The sequence below is a fragment of the Papaver somniferum genome, chromosome 2 (genome assembly GCF_003573695.1).
Source record: "Papaver somniferum cultivar HN1 chromosome 2, ASM357369v1, whole genome shotgun sequence".
Taxonomy (NCBI): domain Eukaryota; kingdom Viridiplantae; phylum Streptophyta; class Magnoliopsida; order Ranunculales; family Papaveraceae; genus Papaver; species Papaver somniferum.
This window is the reverse complement of record NC_039359.1, coordinates 209,007,223-209,023,693: the sequence shown is the minus strand read 5'-3', so window position 1 is coordinate 209,023,693 and position 16,471 is coordinate 209,007,223. Positions and strand designations below refer to the sequence as shown.

The 16,471-nt window shown below is 40.0% G+C and overlaps 2 protein-coding genes across 2 annotated transcripts; both read left to right on the top strand.

Annotated features, from left to right (window-relative positions):
• The first annotated feature begins 9,977 nt into the window (after positions 1-9,977).
• LOC113352695 lies at positions 9,978-10,868 on the top strand. Its single transcript, XM_026596487.1, has one exon. It carries the CDS (start codon positions 9,978-9,980, stop codon positions 10,866-10,868), a length of 891 nt encoding a protein of 296 aa, XP_026452272.1.
• A 2,468-nt stretch (positions 10,869-13,336) lies between these two features.
• Positions 13,337-15,212, top strand: LOC113352694 (protein ECERIFERUM 1-like). The gene is made up of 6 exons (XM_026596486.1): positions 13,337-13,396; positions 13,492-13,718; positions 13,806-14,038; positions 14,160-14,379; positions 14,527-14,944; positions 15,066-15,212. The coding sequence occupies exons 1-6, from the start codon at positions 13,337-13,339 to the stop codon at positions 15,210-15,212; spliced, it is 1,305 nt and encodes a 434-aa protein (XP_026452271.1).
• Positions 15,213-16,471: the final 1,259 nt, after the last annotated feature.

Here is a 16,471-nt window from a genome sequence, read left to right as displayed (position 1 = left end):
ATTGTTGCTGAAGAGGGATATCATCAGAGAAAGCATCACCCGCTCCACCAGGACCAGCACTAGTACTGGCAGAGGCACCCTTGGATTCTTCCTCCTCGATCTTCGCGTCGTCGAGTTTCTGCTCCTCGTCATCTTCTCTGAGCCTCTCTTCTTCGCCAGAGATGATTCTATCGTCCTTTGGTTGCTCATAATCAGAGAGCACCTCCAGAGGAAAGGCAGGACGAGGAAGGTCATGTTCGTCGCAGAAGTTACCAAAAAGAGAAACCAGATAGTCCTGGGTGTTCTTGCGAGCTGACTTGGCTACCTTCGCAGAAATTACGATCATCTCATCCATGTCAGCATTCAAATCACTGACCTCATTCTTCAGACGAGAAACCTCTGTGCGAAATTCATCCCTTTCGCGGGAAAGGCGAAGGACTTGGATCTTGTGACGATCTTTAGATTCTGCAAAACCAAACAAAACTACATCAAAAACTAGAAATCTGACATAATCAATAGTATTCCGCACTGCACCTAAAGCTACTTTCCATTTGCAAGATTGTGGTATTCAAGGTCTCTTGGATGTCGGTATGCAAGTGGTCCATCCTGGAGATAGTTAGATCCGACTCGTAAAGTTGAGCATATAACTCGTGGTACGAATTGTCCCAACCTGTACCATGACCCGACTTTGAGGTATCTTTGTAAGATTGAATGACAAGAGTACCCTTGTTCTTGCGAGAACCTGTGGACTTGGTTTGAGAAGAATATTTGATAGACCTCGGACGAGATGAGTTATCTAACTGAGTTTGAAGAAGTTCCACTTTCTTCTTTAAACAATCGATCTCTTCGTTTAAACCAACTACCTTGTTACGAGATTTGCGAAGATCAACCACGACTTCATCTTTACTCTTGATCACGCGCTCATTATCTTCTTCCAGTCTCTTATAATTAGCTAGTGATGAGGAATGAAGGTACCTCGAAGTAGTGAGCGAGTTGCTGACCCGTTGATGATCAGACCTAAGACGCTCATTCTCGTTGTGAAGATGGTAATTTAATTCCTCATTACGAGAACAATTAATAGACAGGCGGTCCACTTGTGAAAAAGAGTCTCGACCTTTTCGTTCAAAATCAAATTCTCGGACACATAACAATCATTTTGGGTCACGAGGTTCAGATTCTCAGCACGAATATCTTCTAGCGAGGAAGATGCTTCGGAGGAATCCATTTGGCGTTGCATACAATGAGCTTGACAAAATACAAAATAAGAAAATAACAGAAGTAAAAGCAAAGGCAAAGAACGATTCTGCGAGGGGAAGAAACTTACTTAAAAGTTTTTCTATCTTCTGACTTTGCTTACTGGAATGCTCTTTCTCCTCTTGAAACTCCTTTGTCAAAACCTTGATTTGAGCTTCTTCCTTCTTTGCTTTCTCGCGAACAAGTCTAATTTCCACGAGGCCGGCCATGTGACGGTAGACCTCCTGCAAATTGAAGAATCGTAATTCAAGAAATAAATCTCGTACAAGAGGAAGGCATAACAGGAAAAGTATAAAAGGATCACCTGGTTCATCAAAGCTGAGTGTTGTTGGAGAGACAAGTTCATGGAGGCGTTAAGTAGTACGGAAGGATCTTGAGAAAGGAAGTCATCAGAACTAAAAGTCACTAGATATTCTAAGGCACGAGACCTCATGGATGGGTCTTCGCGATCTTTGTCGTAAATCTCTTGGAGGAATTTCATATCCGGATCATAGAGAGGGTTAGACAGCACAAATGGAGCCGCTTTCTTATTCTTCTCGCCAGAAGAGGGATCCTCTGTGGATTTCTTCAGACGTTCAACCTTGGGATGAACAGGAGGATCAACTACTTTGGGAGGAGGAGTTGTGCGAGGCTGAGAAGGTTGAAGCTTGGGAGTAGTAGAGAGACTTGAAGGTATGACTGAACTTGGAACAGCGGTCAAAGCAGCCAGATCCAAGACTTTTCGTTGCCTCTTGGACCCGCCAGTAGGGGGAACATTAGTCTGAGAGATAATGAGTTCGTTAAGGAAAATGACTAAAAACATGAAGTATGCGAAACAACAATAGTGACGAAGTAAAAATACCTGGGAAGAAGGAGGAGGTGGAACAGGATGATCACGCTTTTTCGCCCCTTAGTTGACTCATGAACAGGCTGCTTCATAAGAAGAGAGTCTTCCTGAGAAGAATAGAAGGTTAGAATTTAAAGATATCACAAGAAGAAAATAATAGGCGAGGTAGATACCCGTTTGGGAGTTAAAGACTCGGAAGTAACAACCTTCCCCTTGGGCATCTTGAGAAGACCAGCAACAGGCATCACGAACTGAAACAAAAGGGGAATGTAAGAACGAGATCTGTCCCCGAAGCGAGATAAATCATAAGGAATAAAAACATACCTCGGCTGGCACAGACCACCAAAGTCTCCAGGGATCGCAACCAGCGAGATAGCAGTGTTTAGGAAGAGGACCCTGACGAGGAGCCCCCTTTTCGTCAAAACCCCAAACATAAGGGCCACCAACCACCATAGAAAACATCACCCAATCATTATCATAAGAGAGGCGAAGTTGGGAATCAACATCTAACAGAAGATCTTTGGTCGGAGCCATACATCATTTCGAACAAGATCAATGCCCCACAACTGGTACTCTCCCGTGCTGGTAAATTTACCTGAGTAGTTTGCCACGAAGGAGTCCACATTGAATTCACGAGAGTCGAATTCTTCAGCTGCTGATGGGACTTGCGAAATACCATTACTTGAGCGAATCCTAAACTCACTGGAGATGCGAATTGCGTTACCAGAGAGTTGAAAAACTCCACACTGCAACTTGCCCAGAATCTCGAGAAATATGGGATTAGAAGGATCGTAAAGCGGGAAAGATAGTCCAGCCCTCAATTGGCCCAAAGTGACGATCATCTTGTCGGACGTCCAAATATCCGAATGAATCCACATGTAGTTCAGTTCCATGTCCTGAGAAGCAGAAACAGGCGGACTCACAGAAGAATCAACGACGGGAGTTAAGGTTAAACCCATCTTGTGAGAATCTTCTTGGAATTCTTCAAGAGATTTTAGTGAGATAGTGGCGGAAATCTTATCGGGTGCCACAATAACAAAAAAAGAATAAAAGATTGAGAAAGATAACAACAATGGCAGAAGAAGGAGAAAACGCAAAAACCAGATGAACGCGGAATACGGGAAGAGGAAAAGAAACCCCAGACCTAAATCAAGTGGGATATAAATAACACAGAAAAAATGACCGACTTAGAGGGTTGACGACACGTTCGAGGTATGCTAACCGGTAACAGACATTTACTTAGAGAACGTGGACACGTGGAAGCAAGAAAGTGGAGAACGTGGCGGTTAGGTAATCTAAAGCGGTTCTTATTCCATTCTCGTATGGCATGAATGGAATAAGAAAAGGCAAAATGTGGGTACACGAAATAGACTCGCCACGTGTCGAACACAGAAGGAAAAAGCATGACTAGGAAATCTCACCTAAAGATCTCAGTCATGGACTTGTCAATTCGAATGTCAGAATTACCTCGTCACTGACCAATCCCGCGAAGTATCATACCGAAGCAAGGAGACTTACACGAAGAATATAAGTTACGAAAGACCAAGCTAGAGTACCCAACAAGATGCCAACGAATAAACTGGAAGGCGGAGTTGGTAACTTGGTTGAAAAGATAGATCGCGAAGTAAATATATTGGGGAGCAAGAAAAGAGACAGGTGTCCCGACAAGCCCATGTGAAGATGGCGAAAGAAGGGGAAACACTTCATGGAAAATGGAATGGGCGAAGTATAAAGCATCCCCGAAAGAACTCGGCGAAGTAAAATGAGCTGTACCCCATTAGGATTGATTGTCCTATAAATAGAGGTCCTTGGGCAAGGCATGAGGGATCAGATTTTTGGGGGAGAAAAAGAGCTTAGGGTAGAGAATGAGATTAGGGTTTCCTTGTGTTCAAGAAATTGTATTTTGTTTCCTTAGAATTCATCAATAAAGATTTCTTGGTTCATATTACTTTATCATATCTTAGATCTTGATTGTTTTCCTTTTTGGATGTACTACTGGATTTCCAGTAGTTACATACATAACTATAATGGAACCTTGCTGATGATGTCCTTGTAGTACACGGGAAAATATTGGGCATGTAGATTTATATAAATTGAGCTGAAGGGAAGTTGTATCTGTCCCACAAGACTTGCATCGAAAAGGTGTTGGAAAGGTTTGGTGTAAAGGATGAAAAACCAGTAAGTACTCATTTGGCCACTCATTTTAGACTCTATGGAAGACTATCACCTCAAACTGCAATTAAGAATGAGTACTGTGTCTTGGGTTTTATATGAAAGTGCAGTTGGTAGTATAATGTATGCGATGGTTTATACAAGGACGGATATAATGTTCTAAAGTTGATAGCCTAGAAAAATTGTTGACTAAGCTGGTTCCAAGTATTAAGTTCAAGCAATGCTTAGACTTGGTTGGTGTAAACAAGTGTTGAGATCTCTCGTAACGGCTAAGCAAAGATGATGATGATGATGAAAAGTTATGTGCCACTGGATTTTGAAATTATGCAATCAAATTGCGACTTGATGATGTTCAAATCAAGGTGGAGATTTGTAGTTTATACGTCTTGAATACGAGTTAGTATTCTGTTGGGCTTGGTACAAGTTTGGCCCATAAGACCATTAGCTATTCTGTTGGGCATGAGGGGGAAAAACGAAGAAACCTATTTTGAGGCATACTGAATTTTTTGAGGCATACTAAATAATGCCAAAATAGGGTCACTAAAAAAAAACAACATCACCCCTTATCCACCCTTTTTGATAATGGCATAACTACCCTTACATAATTGGTGTTAATGATTATGATTAGATTTGATTAGCTAGGAATTTTAAGGATTGATTAAAAATTAAATTATTAGTGGTGAATTAGTAGAAATCAAATTTATGTGAGAGAGTTGGGATTTTGAGAGAGAAGAAGAAGAAGAAGTGCAAAAAAAAATCTACACTAGGTTCGGCTCAAAATTGACGAATTTGGGTTCGAACAAAATCTAGCAAAGTCGTATTAGCCGAACATAGTGTTTATCTAAATCATACACTAGATTCGGCTCAAAATTTATACTCCAAGATCAGCCGAACTGATCTTCTGAAAACGTTATTTCATCTTTGAAATCATATTCTATAGATCAAACAAAACAAAATCAATCAAAAACAAGATGGGTTTTTTACACATACATTCTAAAATATATCTAAGAGCAATTGAGATTTGGATTTCGCACTCCAACATCGCTCACTTCGATTCTTGTTTGCTTTGCTTGATCAATTTTTGGATTGAATTGGAGTCCAAGATTTTTGAGTTTAAAGTTTATTTTGATTATTAATTTTAGGTTTTTTAGGATAAGAACACTCTAGTAATTTAAATTGTTTAAGGATATATAGGTAATTGCACTACCTTTAGACACCCCTTATAAACCCACCCTAAATGGTATAATGAATGAGTATGCCTCGAAAAAAATGAATATGCCTCAAAACAGGTTTGAAAACGAAACTTAACAAGAAAATGAATCTTTTTTGTACTTCTGTAATAATGGTGAAACTCATGTAATAGGTAGTGTGAGACGGAAAGGGGGATGGATATTGAGAGGGGTTGAATCATATTTTTGTAATCTTGTTTGATAGGAAGTCATTTCTTTGCCCTTTTGACGCCCACACTAAGTTTAAAAGTTAGCGTTGGCATCACACAAGGTTTGAGAATTAGTATATAATGGGGCAAGGTTTGGAATGAGCCCGACATGCTGGCTAGGTTAGAGAGTTTTTTCCCCTAGTTGCATAACATACCATTAGTGGGCAATAACTCATTGTCAGGAAGGAACAAAAAATTAAGGAAATGGCTACCCTATGCCATTATCTAGATCGATGTAGTTAAAATCGCTTTTCAAGGACGATTACTTGCCGTGTAATTGCTACTCGTTATATGAACGATGTGATTCCCGATTCCAAGCCAAATCCGATATTTATCAATTAAGTTGGCCGATTTTATCGATATGAATTTATTCGTGAGGGAAACGAGTTGGCGATTTTTCCGAATTGACGCACTCCTTGAAAAAGTAAAACCATTCAAATCGAGTGCATCAAAGCGAGTTGGCATTCTGCCATTTAACTCACTGTAAGAATGGTTTAGAACCCCAAGAGTGTTATTTCCTCTACCTGTTTGGTCAAATTAAAAAAACCTTTTCTAATAGTCTTCTATGTTTACACAAATTAACTATAAAGTGTGAATTAACTACTCCCAGAACAAAACCAAGTTGCCAACCGATGAGTGGAGCGAGAATAACAATGGGTTAGCGGTTGTGCATGGCAGGGAAGCAGCCCCCAAGAAGGGACAATTTCCCTCCCATGTCCTTAGGCTGGCTCTAATGGTAATCCAGGATTCAAGGTTTTTCTTGGATCCACGTCACCAAAATACATCGACCGGGCGTAAGGGGGATCCGAGATTCCTAGTGGAACCGCGTTTTGAACCTGCGCAGCACGCATTTTCTAGCCGCGTTTCATAGGTAAACTCAAATGCGCAGTTTCTAACAGCATATTGACCTTGTTGAGCGTTCAATCCACGGTTTCGAACTGCGTGGCCAGGAGAACCCTAAATGTTACAGATCGCCGCACTCTCTTCTCTTTTGTTATTTTCTCTCTTCCTCAACCTAAACCCATAGAACCTCACTTTCCATGGGCTGATTGAAGATGATTTCGTGTTTTCTAACCTAAAATCTTTCAAGGGTTTGTTCTAGAAGCGGTGGGGAATCTATTGGTGGTATTTTTGGGAGATTTCATCAACAAATCAACACAAGGTATGAAATTTTAATTTTCATTGATTTTATTGATTTTGGGGTTTTGAATTTAGTTATAAAGGATTGAATTTGATCCTCTCCTATGTAAAAGCTTGATTATGTTTTATTGAGCAGTAGTGAAAATTTTGAATTGATTTGAAAAATGGAATGTTAACTTAGGATTTTGGCAATTTGGGTTCTTTTAGGTGAAACAAAAATTGATTGCTTGATTCATTAATTCATGATTGTTGATGAATGATTAAACTGTTATTATATGCATGGTGGAGTGTATTTGTCATTTGTAATTTGAAAAGCATGTCAAAAAATATATTGAGCATTTTGCGATGAGTTTGAGAATAAACTCATTTGTTGTTTTGAGTTAATGTTGAGATGAATATATGGGTGACATTGATGTGGTCAATATGATTTTGATGGAGGTTTTCATTAGAGCATTTTGCAACTAGTTTTAGGATGATAACAACCCCCGTGCAAGTGTACTTCTTCAAGTGTGTGGTTTTGGGTCCATATTTGAATTTAAATTTAAGTATGCGGATAAGGCATTAACTGAAGGTATATGTGAGAGGTGGTGGAAGAAGACCATAACTTTTCACTTCAGTGAGTTTTAGATAGGTTTGACCCCTCTAGATTTCTTCCGGTTGACTAGTATTCCAATCGGAGGAGGTAAGCCATTCCCAGAATTACCAAAGGAAACTATGACGCCGCAAGAATTAGAAGCTATGGATGCTAGGTATTTCCGTGGTGTGTTAGATGTTATGGTCCAAAGAAAAAATCAGGGTCTGAAAACTGGAGATTATGATTCTAAGGACAGCACTATGCGAGTTTCTCACTTGGATAATTACATAAGAAGTATGGAAAATCTTGACAACACAGCCATTGCCGATGAATTGACTAGAATCTTCTTGCTTTGGTGTATTGGTGCTTTTTTATTTGCAGACTGTAGTGTTAGAGTAGATAAACGATGGTATGTAGTGTTGGATAATTTAGATGTTGTTGGGTCTTATGATTGGGGTACTCCAACTTTGGGTGTTTTATATAAACATCTGGATGACTGGAGTTCGTTAAACCAAAAGGATTTAGGTGGCTTGTCGATGATATTAGAATTCTGGTATTATTTTTATTTCCGTAATTGTCAACCGGTTTTGAAGGAAGGCCTAAAAGATGATGAACTTGATCCACACCCAGCTATTCTTCTATTTGATGGGACAAACCTTAAGAATAGGGGACAAGTAGATCTTCACAAACACTCTGTGTCCGATGCACGCGCTCAGATAGATATGAGGATGGGAGATGCGGTTATTTGGGACCCCTGGTTCAGAGATAGTTGCCACCAACACACTGATGCATTCCAAGCCGCACTGGAGATGTCTAGTAGGAGATTTGTTTTCAAGTGTGTTAAGGACGACACAAGAGCTTCTACTTATCTGGCCGAGAGGTTTATGAGGCAGGTGTTAGGTGCGGTAGTTATCCCATGCAACCCCCTAGGTTGGAGGACGTATCTGATAGTACAGTGCTTGATCCAAGAGACCACTACCTTCCTGTCGCGGCAGAAGTGTATTCCCATTTTTGGAAAACTCATAGCGTGGGAGCTCTTAGGGGAAAAACAACTCACAAAGACACACGTGATGATACCAGAGTTGGTCACACAGGTATACCCCGTAGTTTGATGCCCCAATTCCCACCTCCTACCATGTCATCCCAGACATACACATACAAGCAGGACCATCCATGACGCAACTTCCAAACCTACAATGGGACTTGCCTTTCTACAAAGATTCGTTTGAAGAGCTAGTTGCAGTACCCAGGGAAGGAGAGAACCCATACAATTTTTCTGATCTCAACGTCCCCGAGGTTAGTCCTTTTATATCTCATTTTTATTTTCATTTGGAAATTATTTATTGTTAAATAAAAATGTTTAATTTTTTTTTAGGAAGAGTTACGCCAGTTTGCGGGAGAGGCTTACTGACTGATCCAATCTAGCAGACAGGTGGTATACGATGAGATTCGTCGTCGGGCGCTGTATAACACTCCCACAACCCTCCGTAGTTCCGGAACATCTGAAGGCCTCTTCAATTCAAGTCAGGAAGAACAAACATTTTCCAACACTTATAGCGCCAGAGTATCTTTGCCGGAAACACAATACCGTCGCAAGCGTCCGGCTGTAGACCCTTCCGCATCGAATGCTTATTATGTCCCTCAGCCTTTTGAGAGTAACCTTCCTGTAGAGCCCAACCCGTTCATGGCGCATGCCTCCCCGGTGAATAGTGACTTACCAAACTCTGGTGAGTTTTTAGGGTTGAGCGTGGGTGGCACTTGGCAGGGTAGTGGTCAGAGAGGTGATGATGGTGCTGATACATATCTTGTGCCAGACAGTCAGTTTTTTGGGTAACTCTAGTAAAACTGGTTAAAATTGTGTTGATTAGCTAGGGCGTAATAGATGTTTGCTATTTTGTTCTTGTATGATATATTTAGTTTCTCCTCATATACGCTGGACAACATATTATCCCTATTTTATGTTCTTCGTATTTCGTGTTTATGTGCAAATTATAATTATTTTTTTTGTGACACTTACTAAACAATACGCCGTTTTAAATCCATTGTGATACTGATAATAATTGTTTTTAGCTGAAAAATGGAGTCCGCTATCGTCAGATATATGCGACGACGGAGAGAGGCTACATACCCTAAACGATACCACGATGATAGCCATGGAGATTATGCAATCATGTATCAGCAAATTTCGCAGGAGGAGCATGATTTGCACCAACCTGAACCGGTCCAGGTTTTGAGCAAAAGAACCGTTAACAGATGTCGTGTGGATGCAGATGCGAAGATGATGCAGGACTACTTCAACCCCGGTTGCAGATACGGACCTGAGCGTTTTAAGGGACGTCACGGTTTGCCCCGAGAATTTTTTCTTAAAATATTGCCTCAAATTTGCGCCAAAGACCCGGATTTTTTTCAGCGAAGAGATGCTTGTAACATCTCGGGTCACTCTCCTCATATGAAAATGCTTGCCGTCATGAAACATCTGGCAAAGGGGTAGTTGCAGATAGCCTCGACGATTACACCCAGATGGATACAACAACCATATACATGTACGTTAAAAAGTTTATGGATACACTTTTTGGATTTTTAACGACCGCTACATGAGGCTACCAACAACCGAAGATACTAGGAGGCTATTGGCTCAGGACGAAGCTCGTGGTTTTCCAGGAATGCTTGGGAGCCTCGATTGCACCCATTGGGAGTGGAGGTTATGTCCCACCGAAGAAGCAGGCCGACACGTGGGACACATTAAGAAACCAAATCTTGTTTTACAGGCAGTTGCTTTATACGATAGATGGTTATGGCACTGTTATTTTGGCGAGGCGGGGGCCAACAACGACCTGAATGTGTTGGCGCAGTCGGGATTATTTGATAGAGACAATGATGTCTTAGCCCCTCCTTGCAATTTTAGCATCAACAGTCACGAGTACGAGCATGGATACTATTTGGTGGACGACATCTACAATGAAATGCCGGGGGTGGTCCATAGCTATAAGAGACGTGAGATTATGCCGCTGGTCCATAAGAAATTTAATGAATACCACCACTCAAAGAGGAAGGACATGGAGCGTGCTTTTGGTGGTCTTAAGTCCAAGTGGGGTATAATTAGGAATCTTTTTCGTTACTGGTCTCATTGCGACGTTCAGAAAATTATGAGAGCGTGTTTAATAATGCACAACATGTGTGTGGAACATGAGTATCGTGATACGCAATGGGCGAGCTATGATGGAAGAGAAGAAACACCTCCAGTACAAGGTAACGTGAGAGAAGAGCGTAGTTATTACCAAAGCCATGCCCACTGGACATTCTTACAAGCAGATATAACCGAGCACATTTGGCAGCGTCATTGTCTAGGATTGCGAGACGGTGAAGTCGGCCCCGCTGAGGTGCATGATGGCCTCCCCATTTCCGATGAGGGTACTACCGATGTGGTTGACAACGCAGATGAATACCCAGCTAATGGTGATAACTTTTATGAGAACGGAGAGTAGGATGCAATTATTTTTCTTTCTTAAGACTTTTTCCGCACTTATTTCCCTTGGTATGACTTTTTCTGCACTTGTTTCTTATGACTTGTTGTATATTTTTAGTTTTAATTATTTTATATGGCATTTTAAGATTTTTATTATAGAATGGAATTTCACTTTCAATTTTCACATAGTAAAATTAATTTTGGATTATATTGGTGTTTTTATTATAAATGTTGGTTAGACGTTCACATGTCTACAGTTTCACTACAAACATCCCTTTATCATTCACCGTATTCAATTGTGATGATAGAGCTTATGTATAACTAGTAATCAACACACGCGTTAACAGTGAACGACCAAAACTTTCTGGAAAGAGTATTTTCACTATATACAAATGACCCGGAAGGGAAAGAGATTTATGTATCACAATTGCTACTCAGCACGAGGCATCACTTTTCTTATATGGACCACCAATTGTTAGCCCGTCGTGCAGCGTGATGATATCATACAATCTGGTTTTGTGGGTATACCTCTATGTAATCCCTCTATGTAAGCCCTCACGATATCATACAATCTGGTTTTCAACAAAAACACTTACCAACTTATGATTTTTTATTTTTGGTGTAGGAGCGATATGCAAATGGGAAATACGCTCGGGATACAGGAAAAGAATTCATGTTTTATCAATGCTACCTAATCATGAAGGCTAACATCCCGGAACTTAACACGATACAACCACCACCAAATCATCCTCAAGATGGAGCGGAAGATTAAAAAAACCGCATCAACGACATGATAGTAATGGTTTTGTGGGCATAACTCTATGTAAACCCTCACGAGACAAAACTCGTCCGTTATTGCCACATAACGGTTTAAATGCTTGACGCACCTACTATGTATTGCCTAGCATTCACCAAAATTTATCTAAGAATAAGATTCAATAATCGTTTAGAGGCCTTTATTCATTCAATACATGTAGCCCTTAGGTTAATATCAAATTATTTGTAATGGTGTATGTTTAACCGACGCTCACCCTGATAGAAAGTATACACACATAACTTGTCGTATTATCTGCGAGTGTAAACTGGGTGTAGAAGAAAAGGTCAAACAAATATATATCCAGCGCGCAAGTTGTAACCGCGTACTGGAAATACGCAGTTTGAATCAGCGTGGCACGCTGTTTGCAACCGCGTGCGGAAGAATATTTCCAAAGAATATTCTTTTATACGCGGTTAGGAACCGCGTTTGGTGCTTTTTCCACACACAGTTTCAAATCGCGTCCTCGGATTACTTCCATCTTGGATCCAAACCACACGCAATACTCTCTGGGAAGCAAGGCTACTATTCATCCAAAAACGACACTTTTACAGGGAAAAATCTTGGATCCTGGATTAGAGCCAGCATAAGACGATCGACTTCTCCCTCTCACATAAGCTACAGATAGGCATATATGGGTCTTCAGTTAGAGTTTGAGGACTCTTACTGGGCCTGTGAAAACAGTATGATTGAGCTTGACTAATTGGAAACTAGGCGCTAGATGCATGAGGTAACTCAGGTCACTCAGCTGGTCTCCGTCATCTCGCCTCTTCTTATGTTCCGGTCAACAGTCAACTGATCAATAATTGCAGACAAACTTTATTGATATCAGTACGGAATAATGTTTTGAGTAGATTATTTACTATCTAATCGAGTCGCAGTAAATAAGACTCATCTCTGATTTTCTTGCCGACCTCAACGAAATCAAGTTAAGAAAAATAAGATCTTTTGTGGTCTCTATATATTCTTTAACACATACGTGTGCATATCATAATGTTAGCCTAAGTTAAAAGATAAATTGATGAACATACCCATACCCAGCTGTGTTATGTTATATACATAAACCCCTCATCCTACTGCGTTTGTGTGTCATTAATGTGGTGCTACCCCATGAACTTGCTGTTTTCTGATTGTGATTTCGTAGACCTATCATTCATGCACGTATAGGAAGACTATTAGATTACCGGCCCTTCTTCTAGCTAACGGTTGCATTGTGGTTGCATAAATTTATGTTGGGATATCGAATTAGCTGTAATGGAACCCTGTTGATGATGTCACTGTAGTCCACGGGTAATTAAGGTCGTTGGTGATGATACCAGTCGGTGTCAAATTCTTTATCAATCCAAAGAAGATGCAACCTCCAACTCCTAATAAGTAATAGGCATATATAAATATTTTGTATCCGTTATTGCATCTCTAAACACCTAACCACCTCTGTCATATTAATCGAAATTAATTTCGCATTACCACCTCTGTTGTTTTTGGAAATGCGACCATGTGTCTCACGGACAGCCTCGAAAACTAGTAGTAGTATTAGTTAGTGGTAATGTTGACACTGTAGCTGGTCCGACGGCCAATTTAAAGCCATCATACTAGTGTATATATATGTATGTGGCCATCCCTCTTGGCCATTTATACACAGTAATTAACCCCATTCGTAGTATATCAAAGATATGGCTTCTAAACCAGGCATCCTCACTGAATGGCCATGGGCACCTCTCGGAAGGTTCAAGGTATGAACATTTACAATCAAATTTTGCTTAATATTACTCTTCACCATCAACAAGTAATTGATATTTTTTTTTTCTATATTCTGTCACATATATAGTACATATTGTTGGCTCCATGGGTGTTGGATAGCATGTCTCCGTTGTTCTTTGAAACAAATGGCAGGAAATGGGACTTGAGTTACTCCCTCAATTTTCCTTTTCTCTTGTGGAGAGTAATTCACAACCAAATTTGGATAAGCTTTTCTCGTTTTAGAACCTCCAAATCCAAGAATAGGATACTCGACAAGCCTATCGAGTTCGAACAAGTTGACAGAGAAAGCAACTGGTATGTAAGAATTTTTATGTGATAGCTAACTAGAGGGGTTCAGAGTTCAACTTATATAACTAACATACATATGTACATATGTTGCAGGGATGATAATATCATAATGCAAGGCCTGATGTTTTATATGGGACAAAAATATCTGGAGGGTGCTTCAAACCTTCCCATCTGGAGAACTGATGGTATTGTCATAACAATTCTACTTCACACCGGTCCTGTCGAGTTCCTCTACTATTGGCTTCACAGATCTTTGCATCACCATTTTCTCTACTCTCGCTACCATTCCCACCATCACTCCTCCATTGCCACTGAACCCATTACTTGTAAGTAATTATGAACTGGTTAACTTAACTCATCAATGTTTTACTTGATAAAATTTGATGATGATGCTAACAGTATATGCGGAAATTCGATTTTACTTGTTTTACATGTTCGTACGAGCAGCTGTGATACATCCATTCGGGGAGCACCTCATGTATTTCCTACTGTTTGCGATACCATTGTTAACAATGCATTTTACCGGGACTGCTTCGACAGTAGGTCTTGCTGGGTATATCACTTATATTGATTTCATGAACAATATGGGTCACTGCAACTTCGAATTTGTACCTTCTTCTCTCTTCACAACCTTTCCATTCCTCAAGTACATCTTCTACACCCCATCGTAAGTATACATATATATATATATATATATCCTAGCTAGTCTCGACCGATCCCAGTAATAATTTACTTGCTTGTTATTGTATATCCAAATTAAATTACACAATAATATATGCATAAATTATTTTATTTTTTTGTTATGATTCAACAGATATCATTCACTTCATCACACCCAATTCCGAACAAATTATGCACTATTTATGCCGATGTACGATTACATATACAGTACAATGGACAAGTCTAGTAACACTCTTTATGAAACCTCGCTAAAAAGGACGGAGGAATCACCCGATGTTGTTCATCTAACTCATCCAACTACACCGGATTCAATCTACCATCTACGGCTAGGATTTGCCTCTTTAGCCTCAAAACCATACATGAAAAGTGCTGATAAGTGGTATTTCATCATCAAATGGGTCCTATGGCCATTAACATTTTTATGGAGCATACTGTTTCAAAGGATGTTCAGTCGCACATTTGTACTCGAAAGCAACACTTTTGATGATCACCATGTAACTAAAAAGATGCTCAGGATACAAACATGGGCAATACCAAGATATTCTTATCAAGTAAGTAGAAATAGTTACTGTAATTACTGGTCACATTTTCCTTCCCATATACAGTATGATTTTCAAAACTAACCTCGAGTTTAACCATATATATACATGTTTTGTTGCTGTTGTTTTGAAGTACAAAAGGTTGTCACGGCAAAGAGGAACAATAAACAGTTTGATTGAGAAAGCCATACTTGATGCTGATAAAGCTGGTGTTAAAGTCTTAAGCTTAGGCCTCTTTAATCAGGCACGTATTTATCCTTATTATGCAGTGCTAGATTAGTTGAAAACCGAAAGTATAAATGAAAACGAAAACACATACTAGACTCGTTAGACTATTAGCTAGTTTCAAGACCAACGTCTACTATGGACAACCTTAATTAATACACTTTCTTTTCCAAAAAGAAGATTTATTTTTTCAAGATACGCTTTTATGTCGTTAACATTTGGCCGTGTAGATTGGGGATCACATTGTTGATCAAACGTTGTTATATAGTTTAGATCTCACGGATTTATTATAGAATTTCGAACTCAGATCATTGGTATACTTGACAAAATAGAAAATCATAATACTAACACAAAATACAATCAAAAGATTACCAAAGAAATTAAGATGTTTTGCCCAGAAAGATAAATTGTTTCAAAGATAGTTAGACATAAATATGAAGGAAGAAAAACTAAGATTGTTGCTGAAGAGGGATATCATCAGAGAAAGCATCACCCGCTCCACCAGGACCAGCACTAGTACTGGCAGAGGCACCCTTGGATTCTTCCTCCTCGATCTTCGCGTCGTCGAGTTTCTGCTCCTCGTCATCTTCTCTGAGCCTCTCTTCTTCGCCAGAGATGATTCTATCGTCCTTTGGTTGCTCATAATCAGAGAGCACCTCCAGAGGAAAGGCAGGACGAGGAAGGTCATGTTCGTCGCAGAAGTTACCAAAAAGAGAAACCAGATAGTCCTGGGTGTTCTTGCGAGCTGACTTGGCTACCTTCGCAGAAATTACGATCATCTCATCCATGTCAGCATTCAAATCACTGACCTCATTCTTCAGACGAGAAACCTCTGTGCGAAATTCATCCCTTTCGCGGGAAAGGCGAAGGACTTGGATCTTGTGACGATCTTTAGATTCTGCAAAACCAAACAAAACTACATCAAAAACTAGAAATCTGACATAATCAATAGTATTCCGCACTGCACCTAAAGCTACTTTCCATTTGCAAGATTGTGGTATTCAAGGTCTCTTGGATGTCGGTATGCAAGTGGTCCATCCTGGAGATAGTTAGATCCGACTCGTAAAGTTGAGCATATAACTCGTGGTACGAATTGTCCCAACCTGTACCATGACCGACTTTGAGGTATCTTTGTAAGATTGAATGACAAGAGTACCCTTGTTCTTGCGAGAACCTGTGGACTTGGTTTGAGAAGAATATTTGATAGACCTCGGACGAGATGAGTTATCTAACTGAGTTTGAAGAAGTTCCACTTTCTTCTTTAAACAATCGATCTCTTCGTTTAAACCAACTACCTTGTTACGAGATTTGCGA

Coding starts and splice junctions, on each gene's coding strand:
- LOC113352695 (XM_026596487.1), top strand. CDS start 9,978: ATGAGGCTACCAACAACCGAAGATACTAGGAGGCTATTGGCTCAGGAC.
- LOC113352694 (XM_026596486.1), top strand. CDS start 13,337: ATGGCTTCTAAACCAGGCATCCTCACTGAATGGCCATGGGCACCTCTC. Junction 13,397..13,491: donor CACCTCTCGGAAGGTTCAAG/GTATGAACATTT, acceptor TCACATATATAG/TACATATTGTTGGCTCCATG. Junction 14,945..15,065: donor TACCAAGATATTCTTATCAA/GTAAGTAGAAAT, acceptor GTTGTTTTGAAG/TACAAAAGGTTGTCACGGCA.